General features: G+C 40.8%; 1 protein-coding gene across 4 annotated transcripts in view; it reads right to left on the bottom strand.

The window, feature by feature from the left end:
- Window positions 1–6,635: 6,635 nt before the first annotated feature.
- LOC134204790 (protein tolkin-like) overlaps window positions 6,636–13,487 on the bottom strand; it is a 177,540-nt gene continuing 170,688 nt past the window's right edge. For 2 of the 4 annotated variants that reach the window (XR_009977983.1, XR_009977980.1), the window contains exons 12-13: window positions 12,746–13,448; window positions 6,636–11,575 (exon numbers count right to left, since the gene is read on the bottom strand). Coding sequence is in view for 1 of the 4 variants with exons in the window: in XM_062679594.1 (XP_062535578.1) it covers window positions 13,125–13,448 (324 nt within the window). In the remaining 3 variants the exon portion in view is untranslated. Of the gene's footprint in view, window positions 11,576–11,797; window positions 13,449–13,487 lie in introns of those variants that run through there. The other 2 variants (XR_009977987.1, XM_062679594.1) reach the window with 2 other exon arrangements.

The raw sequence follows: 13,487 nt of genomic DNA, 5'->3' as shown, positions 1-13,487 counted from the left end.
TGATTTATATCTGTGGATTTTCTTTCACCATTTTCCTTGATAAATGACTGTTTCACTACTTTAGTCGTGGATTAATTTTTATTGAACTACACTTATTACGTCTTTTAAATATAATTTACTTCTCTGCCTTCCGTCCAAAATAATTATTGTTCAAACACACACGCATTATAATTATTTTTGTTAAAACTTTCTCCTCACCTATTTTGATTTCTTACTCAAAGTAAAAGTCTCCATATCCTTAGCTAACGATACGATACAGCAATTTTCAATTTTTGGTTTGCATTTCTGTTTTATCAGTTGTTTTAGATTATATGGATTAGTCCCATTCTTGAAACTATGTGTTTTCAGCTCATAATGGCACACGCTTAGTTTCTATTTGTGAATAGGTTTTTAATCCTAATGGAATTGAATTTATTCTGAATGTCGTGAATAGCCTAAACGCTCAATTCGAATATTCGTTGACATTTCCTAACAGAATTTCAGCGAATGCCTTATGCAAGATCAAAAAAGTTAAGAAGGGCTATTCTTATTTGTGCTACAGATGTTTGTTTTAGTTTTTGCGCAGGGTTTGGCAGAGCTTCTTGGTTATAGAACATGCAACCACAGATTTACGAAGTGATATGAACTTTTAACAGCTAACAGCTAAACTGGCTAAGATCGCATATGCATAAGAAAACGCAGCAAAGATGGGAACGATATGCGATCATAGACAGTAATCGATATGAAGAATTGATAAAATTCACTGAAACTCAGTTTTGTCCTACACACTAAAAATCCGGTAAGAAACTAATTTTATCAAATTTACAAAATAATTATAGATAGTGGAATCTAGGGATATGCACTATATTTAGGGATAGGCAAGATCTATTTCGGTTAGGTCATTTCAATTCAATCAGGTCGTTCACTTGGCGATGAATGTGGGTATAATTTATATTCCAAAGTTTTTCAATAGATTGTCAGTGAAACGTACTAACCTGAATTAGATTTTGGTAGTTTTCTCTTATTTATGAATATCCAGCTCGCTTCATGAAATGTAAAGATGGCTTTTAGGTATATTGAAATCCTTTAATCATTATAGTTTTTGATATTTTTGAAAGTCACATTTCACTAAAATGGATTTTGATCCCAAGTGGAATCTATAGATCTTCTTCTTTCTCATTGACATTACATCCCCCGCTGGGACATCGCCGCATCGCAGTTCATTCAGCAGTTCCACAGTTATTAACTGCGAGGTTTCTAAGTCAATTACCATTTTGCATTCGTATATCATGAGGCTAGCACGATGATACTTTTATATCAAGGGAAGTCGGGAAAATTTCCGATCCGAAAATTTCCTAGACCGATCCGGGAATCGAACCCGCATCTTAAGCATCTAAAAATATTTCTGGATGCGACATCAAATATGTTTGGTACTCGTTTGAATCGTTTAAATGGGAACCCTCGACCAAGTATTCGCTCATCAATGAACTCCACTATCTATAATAATAATAATACCTAATAATTAACTACGATAAGAGAGAGAGATTCGTTTTTTTTCTCTGTCTAGAATCGAACTTTGCTTACTCTATTTTTACTTATCTAATACATGAACGAGTTTTTGTTTTGTTTAATTTTCTCACTTTTCATGGGACATACGATCGTTAGGCCAAAGGTTATGTTTAGGCCGAAGGTGTTCGGGATCATGGACACGTTGACAAATGAGCATAAGCTGAAAAAAACCGAGTTTCCAATGCTCAGTAAAGGCGGTTTTGTACGTGTTTTAAAATTTATTGATCACATATTTTGATTCCCAATTTTAAGGTTGGGGAAATTACAGAAGTGTGAGATTTTTTCTTAGTGTGTTGAAAGCTTTCGTTTTCTTCGCTTTTCACGTCCGATAATGGCGGACTTAGGAGAGATTTTAATGTATCCAAAAGACGTAATTACTGAACATAGAAAACTGGATATTTCTTTCATTAGGATCAGTTGTGAATTCAATCAGATTGTAATTTAATGCTCATTCGACTCAGTGTTCCGGCATGGTTTTATTTGAAGTGACCTCCACAGTTCACGTGATTTTATTTAAACGATTTAACAATCGAACGATTTGAGTTGTAAATATATCTATACGGAAAGTTGCTTCAGTCCGAGTCAACTTTGTTTTCTTTTTCTTTTAGTGTGAATACCCTTTTTGTTCAATTTCAAAATGAATGATATGACTACATACTTAATAGCTGCCTTATAAGGAAAAACTTACAATAAATTATTTGTCTTTTACGTTTGGCATGAGGATTGGGTTACAACAACTTTGTAACATATTTGGTTTGATGGCTTTGTAACAGCTTTCGGAATTACGTGTCGCGATTTTTATTCTGACTAGACACAAGAGGGATTTTTTATAGGAAAGTGATATTGTGTTACATTTAATTTTTTTGTCATTCGATCTTTTTCGAGACTTGTTTAAAATTTAAAATAAATTTAAATGTCGTCAGTGGATTTGTTGTATAATAAATTTTTATATTAGTTCATGTGAATGCACTCTAAAAGCCGCTATTTGTCATTTGTTACATCAGCTCTGAATAACGGCTATTAAACCGTAGCATCAGGAGCAGAGGATGCTTATTGCTCACTTCCTCAGATTTTTGACGAGAAATCATTTTATTAGCAAAAAGCATATCAAGTTTTGAATTAAAGTAATTGGGGCACGACTTCGTCCCGTCTAGCGAATCACATGTTGATCACATGTAACCTCAAACAGTGAACCCCCAACTAAGGAAAATCCATTTAGAGAATGTCTAACTGCACTGCTAAAGACGCATAGAATTTTAACATTACAGCTTCTCGATAAACCTATGCCGAATGGAGTATTGTCCTCTACTATAAACTCGATCCTGGGCCAATCGCTTCCAGTATCCTGAACGCCCCAACGTTTAGCGCCCTCAGGTCCTCTTCTACTGCAAAAATCTAATCTGGTTTCTCTACTGAATATTACGCCTTACGCTCAAATACTCCGAAAACTCTCCGACCAGTCTCCTTTAACGTCCATGTTTCATGGCCGTTCAAAGCCACCGGAAGAATCCGAGTAGTATACAGCGCAAATATCGTTTTTGTTCGCAGACTACGGGACTTGAGCTGGTTTCGAAGTCCGTAATAAGGCCTATTCGCAGCTGAAATGCAACTTTTTACCCCGCGGGTAACATCATTATCGCACGTCACATAAGTTCCAAGGTACACAAATTCTTCTACAACTTCAAAATTTTCACTATCCAGCACCACTAATGAACCCACGTTGATTGCCGGCGATCATGTATCTATTCGTTTTGCTGGTATTGATCGTGAGTCCAATATTCACTGTTTTCCACTTGAAAGGCATAAAAGCCTCTTCAACGGCACGACGATCAATACCGATAATATCGATATCTTCCGCAAAGCCCAAGAGCATATGCGATCTTGTGATAATGGTACCGCTTCTTTGCACACCAGGTCTCCTAATCGCTCCCTCGAGTAGTCTTGACGGACGAACGTGTGGTGACCGAAAAGGGGAAGCAGCACTACGAGGAACTTTTATGGCGCTGAGAGTACTGGCACTGAAAGTCAAGGCAACGGAGGATATGACTACGATGAGGAAAGTTGAGGATGTCATCCAACAGCTAAATAGCAATAAAGCAATTGGTAAGGATGGTATCGGAGATATCATGAAGATGGGCCTGGAAAAGCTGGCCAACTGATAGTCTGAATCTGGAAAACTGAACAGCTACCGGAGGAGTGGAAGGAAGGGGCCATGTGCCATCTACAAGAAAGGCGACAAGCTGGAGTGTGAGAAATTTCGAGTGTCCAACATCCATAATGCCGCCTACTAAAGTTAGATTCCAGATCATTCTTCCGTCGTATGTCACCAATAGTAAATGAGTTCGTGAGAAGTTAGCATGACGTCTTCATTGACGTCCGCTCGACAACGGACCAGATCTTTATGGGCCAAACACAATTGATACGTTTGCGTGCGTTTTGACAGTTTCTCCACGGGAAAACTGTCAAAACGCACGAAAACGTATCCGTTGTGTTTGGCCCATTACTGTACGGCGAATCCTTCAAAAATGCCGTAAAAACCAGGGGTGACATTGCGCATCTCGAATCGAATCACTCGATTCGTACGTTTTTGCATTCGTTTCGAAAAATTGCGGCTTTATCTATTTTGTTCGACTTCATTCAGTCGCAGTACAAGATTCCGAATGGTGCTGTACTAGCTCAATCGAGTATGTTCTGTCAAACGAAATGTAAACAAAGAGAATAAGAGATAGCTGTCTCCGTGTTTATTATGCCGCCCGCTGGAGAGACAACCTTCATCGCATTGCGAATGTGAGTGAACAAAGAGAATAAGAGTAATTACATCTGCGTGTAGCATGTTGCCTGTTGGAAAGGTATCCTTCAGGGCATGAATTGGCAGTTAAATTATAAACAAGCAAATGGTGCTTAATGTCTATAACAGCAATATTATTTAAGGACAGTTGCAACCGATTAATACATTATGCCGATACGATATGTTTTATAGATTGAGATATACAGTGAACGTCCGCTAATTGGGGTTTTCTAGTTGGGGCGCTTTTTAGTTGGGGGCTCGCTAATTGGGGCGAAACCCAATTAAGGGCCGATGCCCACGTAGCGTTTTTTCAAGCTGCGTGCACGCCGCGTCCACGCAAGGTACCCAGCATCAAATGTAGTCGTGCACACGTTCACGTTTGCATTGCTCCATTTGATGCTGGGTACCTTGTGTGAACGCGGCGTGCACACAGCGTAAAAAACCGCTACGTGGACATCGGCCCTGAAAAGCAGCTAAACGTCAGAATGTGATGTCAAAAACGCGTTGACGTTTTGTTTCCGTGTTTGGCGGGATCGATATTTTCTGGCGCGTAAAATTTTCCTTTGTTCAATGCAAAAAGTAAACAACATTGACGCTTGTCAAAGCGCCCCAATTAGCGAACGGCATTCGCTAGTTGGGGTGAGGTCCCCAGACAACCAGAATGCATGCATAATAGAATTGTTTTTCTGTTATGCGATGCCTATGCGCACAAATTTCATCGCTTACCAATCGCGAAAACACTTTTTACGTACAAAAGTGGAGGCGAAATATGTGTATTTCTTATCCGACGTTGCACGGAAGTGTATGCGATGTGCACGATTTTTATGCGAGTTTGTTCGTTATGCATTGCGATGTAATTTGTGATAACAAACTCTGTTTGACAGATAATCCGATTTCATGTGAGTTTGATTGCCGGAATATGCGATGTCAATAAACGAAGCTGGAATAAACTCGTAAAATAGCCTACTGTGCGGGAAAATTTATAAATAACCTGATAAGCTTTGCACAACAATGCGATTCTGATGAAATTTGGATCCGTGAACGATTTTGCTTGTGCATTCTTATGTAAGGTGACCAAACGTCCCGCGTTTCGCGGGACAGTCCCGCATTTTCGCCATTTGTCCCGCGCTGAAAAGTGTCCCGCGAAATGTCCCGCGTTTCAATTATTTCAAGATAATGTCCCGCGAAAGAAAAATTGAAAAAATAGCTGTAATAGCAAGCAAGCAATAGCAAGAACTTATAAGATTTTGAAAATTTATTATACTGATTAATGGCATGCGTTTTGTAAGACTATATTTTGGATTGGTAGCAGAAACGTTGAAATAAGAAGACACGTCAGTGTCAATTAACTCAGGCTTACCATTAACTCCTCGCCGAGTGGAAAATGAGCAAAAGTCAGAGTTCTTTTGATAAGCAGATATTAGCATCAAAACTCACAACATTGAGCATCATCAAACCCCACCTTGTGCGTCGCAAAACAAGAGCAAATTTGTCGTTCATATTTTTCTTGTGGAGCGCGTCACTCACTCTTACTCACACTTAAAACAGCCTCTACGATTTTCGTCACACACAAAGCATGGCTCCGGAGGCTTGATGAGTGCTCTTTCACCCAACGCTTATCTCTTCCTTAAGGTAGCCTCACACCTCGGGAATTTGGTCCGCGGAGTTTTTCCCCATGCATTTTTGCATATGCGATGTTTTCGGGATTTGGGCACGGAAAATCAAAATCCCGGCCCCATTTATTGCCGATTTCACCAATTTGAAGAGTTATCTGTAGATTGTGATTTGCCAGCTTCTTTTTCTCACACTCACTGTCATTTCGGGTTGATCGATTTTTGTTACTGAAATTTACCCAATTATAACCCATTACTCGTTAGTCACATGTAAGCGTGTACACTAAATCGATTCCCGTCATGATTTGACGTCTATTTGTTTTCAGATTGAGCACTCACACACAAATAGTATACACGGAAAATCAAACTTTTTTGAGTGTATTGAGTGCGAGAAAAAGATGACTGTGAGAAAAAAAATCTCGCAGAACTCTTATAAAGTGCAAAAAGCGCAATAAAATGCACGAGGACCAAAATCCGGAGGAAAATTTTCCCGAGGTGCCTTTAAAGTAGCCTCACACCTCGGGAATTTGGTCCGCGGATTTTTTCCCCATGTATTTTTGCATATGCGATGTTTTCGGGATTTGGGTACGGAAAATCAAAATCCCGGCCCCATTTAAAATGCACGGGGACCAAAATCCGGCGGAAAATTTTCCCGAGGTGTAAGGCAGCCTTTAAGGCTACTTTACACCTCGGGAAAATTTTTCACCGGATTTTGGTCCTCGTGCATTGTAAATGGGGCCGGGATTTTGATTTTCCGTGCTCAAATCTCGAAAACATCGCATATGCAAAAATACATGGAGGAAAAATCCGCGCACCAAATTCCCGAGGTGTAAGATGTAGGAATTTTAAGTAAATTTGAGCGCCCTACCTAATTGTATAAATCGAATAATACGATCACTTTGAATGTTAGCAAAATGGATCATGTAACCAATACAAATAACACTTGTCATAAGTGAAGACATTCCATTAAAAAGCTCAAAATAATTTTCTTATCAATACAAATAAGTTTAACCTTCAGGAATTTTCACCGTTGTAAAAAGTTGACCAGATTCATTCACAACAGAGGTGGGATTGCGTGATTGATCCAGGACCAAGCGAGTCCCAGAGGGCTTTATCAAATTTTAAAGTTTTGACTTAGGCACGTTTTTGGATAAAAACAAGGATTTAAAAAAAATTGTCCCGCGCTGGCACAAAATATATCTGGTCACTTTATTCTTATGCGATGTGTGGTTGTCTGGGTCGTGCCCCAATTAGCGAACGATCACTGTAGTTACGACACAAATTACAAGTTTTATGTTTATTCGAGTTTATGGCATAGATCCAACTTTGAGCTAAATAATTTAAAGCTAAAGAAGGATTCGATAATAAATTACTTTGATGTTTCCATGTGTTTTAGTTAAATGCACTTGGGTCATCTCCTGCGCGTTTTTTATTTAACTCAACTATTTTTACGTAGATCTTGGAATATACACGTTTTTACGCAGATTTTTCTTATAGATGTTTTACGCGGTTTATCGAAATCGTCAAGAAATACGTGAAAACTGCATAAAACCGATTTAAGTTGAAGTCGTTTTTACGCGGATTTCGGAATAATTAGAGATTGCATAACAAATATGATGAAAAACTTTCTGACTCTCGTCTCGAACAACATTCGAAAGCTATGAAGGTGACGAGTGCTTTTCATTCGACTTGAGTCGTTTTTCAGTGTGCTATCGAGTATCCATAATGCCAAAACATCTCGTTATTCTTGTACCTCCTCAAGCATACTCGAACGAAGAGTCGTTTTCGAGATCAAATCGAAAACCGTAATGCCAAACATGTTCGACTCGATAGAATTACGTTCGAATCGAGATGCGCAATGCCACCCCTGCTTTTGCAGAGCAACATATATTCGTCCTTGCCAATTGACGACACAGACAACCCAACGAAGAGAAGGAAGCAACAATTGCAGCTGCCGCAGGTGCAATCTGAGCGGAAGGAGAAGAGCCCGCCTGTGTTTGTGGATTTTCGCCCGAGAATTTGCAAGCTGATTGCTAAGGGGCTGAAAAATACATTTCGGCTCTGCACTGAGGGCGTGAAAGTGATGCCGGCAAATAAGGACCACCATCAATCCGTCGTGGAGTTCCCTGAGGTCTACAATTATGAGTACTACACCCATGACCATTCCGGTACAGTAGTCATTCGATAACTGCAAAATGTTTACTTTTCAGTTAACGAATGCCGTTCGATAACTGCAACGCATTCTAGACGTCAAACGGTTGTCAATCGACGTCAGATGCAATAAAAGTGCATCTAAATGTGCAGCGCAATGCAGCTGTCATTGAGTCTGACATCAGTTTGAAGTTTTAGCGGTCCGATAACTGCAAAACTGTTGCAACTATCGAATTGCAGTTAAAAAGCATTGCAGTTAAATGACTTGCAGTTATCGAACGTCTACTGTACGAAGACACTCAAGGCTTTGCTGTGAGGCCTGAAGGAGGAAGAGCTCCAAGCAGATCGCGAGAACTAAAGCCAGTGGCCGTGCACAAAATCGCTCGTCACGACAAAGCGAGGAGATATCGCGACCAGCTTAAGGACACTCCTTACGGAATCCAAGTTTCAAAGTGCTCGCGTTTTCGGGGGTACACCACTCGAAACGGAGGCGGCGCACAACTGTCATTTTTGTTGTTTTGATTTTGCTGCATCGCAGCATGCGTGAAATAATAAAAATGACAGTTGTGCGTTGTTTCCGTATCGAGTGGTGTGACCTTGACAACGCGAGAGCTTTGAAGTTTGGATTCCGTGAGGAGTGACCTTAACCTGATCTAGCTGGAGCACGGCTCCACCGGCGCTAGTCGGCTTTATAAGTTACACCGTCGTTGATTGGGAGCGATTTCGGGCAGTGCACAGCAACGTCACGCAATACACCTACTGCTTCAAATTCGGGCACAGCAGCAGGAACTGAGATGACCGATCCCAAGTGCGCCAACTATGGCAACAACCATCGGACCACCACAAAAGGCTGCCCAAAGCGAGCGGAGTTCCTGGAAATCCGGAAGAAGGCTTCCACCAGGACCCTACCAAAGAAGAACCAAGTTCTTGCACTCAACGAGGTGAGCTATCCGGCCATGGTGGCTCCCCGACGAGCGATTCCAATCCTCCCACCGTTACAAGCGTTACACCGTGCACAAGCGACTGGCAACAGCAGCTGCGTTGCTTCAAGATTCCAGCACCTCCAGCGAATGGCCCCCGCTCCTTACTCCTGGATTCCGTCGGCAGATCTCTTCGCAGCTCGCCACTCGGATGTGCGGATGCAAAACACGTTTTGACCAGGTCTCCATTCTTAGCATGTTCATCATTGAAAATGGCTGTTAGGGTGGGCCGGGTCAACTGGATCGCTTGCTCGCTAAAGAGCAAGGGGATATTCCACTTGAAATTACATTTGTGACGGTCTTCGTAACGTTGGTTGTGTGTGCCATGATTTCTCGATTAACTTTTCAAAAAGACCTGATTAACATTTTTTTCACGAATTAATTTTAATATTGCAATCAACAGACCAATATGAAAGCTTTTGAATGCACTACTCAAATTAATTCATGAAAAAAATGTTACTTAGGTGTTTTTAAAAGTTAAGCAAGATTTTATAGTTATTTGAATTCTCGTTTGGCAGTGTATAATATGCATAATATCCATTGCCGATATCTATCTTATCAATCTTACGTCTCACGTCACTCGCCATGCGCAACCGTGCCAACGCGGCATAATTTGAATTGAGCGTCAGTAGGCCTTGACCTATAACACGTTTGCTAAGCAACCAGTTTTTCCCCTGATTAGCTACGGACGACCCTGAAGTACTTTTTTGTCCCCGACAATTGTCCAACGTATTCGGTTGATCCTTTTCCGATGGCACGGGGCTGTTTTTTAAATTAATAAACTCCGTATCGGAAAAGGATGAACCGATCAAAGTTAATAAATAAAAAAGTAGAGGGTTATATCAAACATACGACTGTAATTTGAACGTAGAATTACATACACGGTGTCCAATAAGTTCGAATACAAATGTTTGATAATTGTGTTTGTAAGCCCAATGTACATATTCTGTATTAGTATTGGTGTCAGCGTTAGCGGTATATATACACTAACGAATGTGTGTGGTGTTGACATTCTGTCACTTGTTGTTTGTTTATTACGCGCGTTGAAAATGGATTGGGGCATCGTAAATAGCCGTTTTTGAAGGTCAAAATCATTGCGGTGTACTACAAAACTGAGGTTTTGGGGACGATTGATACCCCCAGTGGCCCGGTGATAAGACGGAGATCAGCCCTACGTGTTCCAATAGGACGATAACCCTTTATTAAAAATATAAGTAAAATGCGATTTAAGCCTTATATGGGGACAACTTCATCGACTTTTTGAACAAAACTTTGCGACCTCCCAGCTTCCCGGATTTGCCCTCTTAACTTGCTTGTTTGGTCCATTATTATGTTGAGGCTGTACGAATACAAGGTCAGTAACTTGGACCAGTTCAAGACGTAATTCTTAAAATCTGGAACGAAATGCCAATGCAGACCGTGCGTGCCGCTTGCGATAAGTTTTAGTAACGTTTGAAGCTCGTGAAGAAGTACAAAATAGAGGTCATTCCAAAAGAAATGTTACAAACGGTCCTTATAAACAATACTGTAAATGAAATGGAGCCGGGAAAAGAAATAATTTAATCTCAATTTTTAAACATTTTTTGAAAGTGTATTCGAACTTATTGAACACCATGTATAGTGCGATACTGGATGCGAAATTTGATCATCAAAATCCCAAAGAAACTACAAAAAAGCATGGGTGCTGTTCGCAAAAGTTCTCAGTGCGCTTGAAAAATCGCTAAAACATGTTGAGCGCGAGTGGTGCTCACTAAAAACCTCAGTGCATGTGAAAAATCGCTAGAATAATTTAGGCGCGAGTAATGCTCGCATTAGTGGTCAGTGCGTATCCAAATCGCTAAAACATTTTGAGCGGGAGTGGTGCTCGCAAAAGAGCTCAGTGCGTATGCAAATCGCTAAAACATTTTGAGCCACAAGTGGTGCTCACAAAAGTGCTAAGTGCGTGTGAAAAATTGCTAAAACATGTTGAGCGCGATTGGTGCTCGCAAAAGTGCTCAGTGCGTGTCCAAATCGCTAAAACATTTTGAGCGTGGTACTCAGTGCGTAAAAAAAACACAAAACTATGTTGAGCGCGAGTAGTGCTCGCAAAAGGAAAATATGTTTGTGCTTCATTGTACCTAGTTTCTGAAACTAGTGATGATGGATGCGAGCACAGTCAACACCTTGTTGAAAATCAATTTAGTGGATTATGATAATGGATAAAGAGTGATTAAAAAGAATCTATCACAGTTTTGAGAGTTATTTTTATGCAATTTTCTTATCTGAAAGTATTTTTAACTTAAATGTTGGATTTATTTATGTGTGCGTAAAGAAAGTGCCAAAGTGCGTATTTGGCTGGTCCTTTTCCGATGGCACGAGGCCACACAGGTTGATCCAGCGTGTTTCTATTGTCCAGAATGGGGCTGATTCGCTAGACGTCACACATGGAAAGTCCATTGTTACGCTGGTTGATCCGTAGCTCTATTCTTCAAGGCATTCTCGCATGACCTACAAACCTTAAAAATGATTATTAACCACTCAGGGTGCTACTTTAGAATACACATGATAAGTCCAACGTTACGCTGGTTGATCTGTAGGTCTATACTGCCGCTAACCGCAAGTCAGACTTATCTGTATATGGACGCCATATCCAGATAAGTCTGACTTGCGGTTAGCGGCAGTATATTCCAAGGAGTTTTTGGATGACTTACAATCCATGACAATAATTAAAAAATCACCCAGCGTATTTTTATTGAACATAATGGGGATGATTCCCTAGAAGTAACAAGTCCATGCGCTGGTTGATCTGTTTGACTATTTTTCGAGGAGTTCTTGAATGATCTACAAATATTGGAAATTATTATACAGCTCCCAGCGTGTTTCTATACATCAGAATGTGGCTTTTTCACTAGAATTCACAGGTGAGAGGTCCAACGTTACGTTGGTTGGATTATTCTTCAAGGAGTTCTTGAATGATCTTCAAACCTTTGGAAATTAATATACAGCAGCGTGTTTTTATACATCAGAATGGGGCTATTTTACTAGAATTGACAAGTGAGACGTCCAACGTTACCTTGGTTAATCCGTAGGTCTCTTCTTCAAGAAGTTCTTGAACTTCAACAAACCTTTAAAATGATTATTATCAGGTAGCTTCTATGGACCAGAACTTGGCTATTTCACAAGAAGTAACACATGGAAAGTGCATCGTTACGCTGGTTGATCCGAAGGTCTGTATTCCAAGGAGTATTTGGATGACCTACAAACCTTGAGAATGATGATAAACCACCCAGTGTGTTTCTAAGGACCAGAATGTGGATATATCGCAAAAAATTACAAGTGAGAAGTCCATCGATGCGCTGGTTGATCTGTTGGATTATTCTACAAGGAGTTCTTGGATGACTTACAAACCTCGAATATTATTTCACAACTTCCAGCGTGTTTCTATACATGAAAACGAGGCTATTTTACTAGAATTCACAGGTGAGAAGTCCAACGTTACGTTGGTTGATCCGTAGGTCTGTTCTTCAAGAAGTTCTTGGATCACTTAAACTGCCTATCCAGTTTTCCGCGAGCGGTAATGGCCGCCAGCTTGTCTGCGGGTTAGTCTCTGATTTGACGTTTGTGTAGGCGTTCATGTTTATGTATGTGCGCCACCTGGTGAATAATTTCCGAAACAAAATACCCACCGATACAAACGTATGGGTCTAGGGAACCACTCAGTGAAAACCGTATCTTGTTATATTGTGTCAACCCCGAGACGCTGGGACGTTGAAGTGTAAAGAATTCATCTTTACAGACACGAATTAACTAAAAAAAACTTCAAGCGAAGCAACAAAACTGATCTAACTAGGCTTTGAGTGCACTCACATTTACTAACCACGACGAAGACATTTGAAACAGTTTTCCAATGTTATCAGCATTTCAAAACATCCAAACCCGTCACGGTCGTCAGACATCACAGTTACTTCAATTTCGTGCGTACAGAACTGCCACCGCTACTGACTAGGACGGCCGCTGCGTACGCACGTGTATCTTGCGTCGGATACCGACGCGTCTACGCCTATTTCAGTCGATCGCCTGCGACGATCGTATGTCGTTGCGCACTGCGTAGCGCACCTTCGGATTCAGGTGCCGATGCTGGGCGATGATTTCGTAATCGACGTCCTCGTCCTCGTCCACGTCCTCGTCCGCCTTGATGACGGAGTTTTTGAGCGAGCCCGGAAACGGCGTTATCTCGGCGCTGTCCACGATCTCGTCGTCCTCCGATTGGCCCTTCCCAAAAGGGCTGATCGCGACGTAGGATGCGGAGAAGCCCTTGAAACCGACCGTGTCATCTGAGCGGAACCGTACCAGCAAGGCTTGGTCCATTGATATGATCTCTGGAGGGTTCTGTTAATTGAATAACGTATATCAACCCCAGTAAAAAAA

This window comes from Armigeres subalbatus, chromosome 1 (assembly GCF_024139115.2).
Source record: "Armigeres subalbatus isolate Guangzhou_Male chromosome 1, GZ_Asu_2, whole genome shotgun sequence".
Classification (NCBI taxonomy): Eukaryota; Metazoa; Arthropoda; class Insecta; order Diptera; family Culicidae; genus Armigeres; species Armigeres subalbatus.
This window is presented reverse-complemented; position numbering and strand designations above follow the sequence as displayed.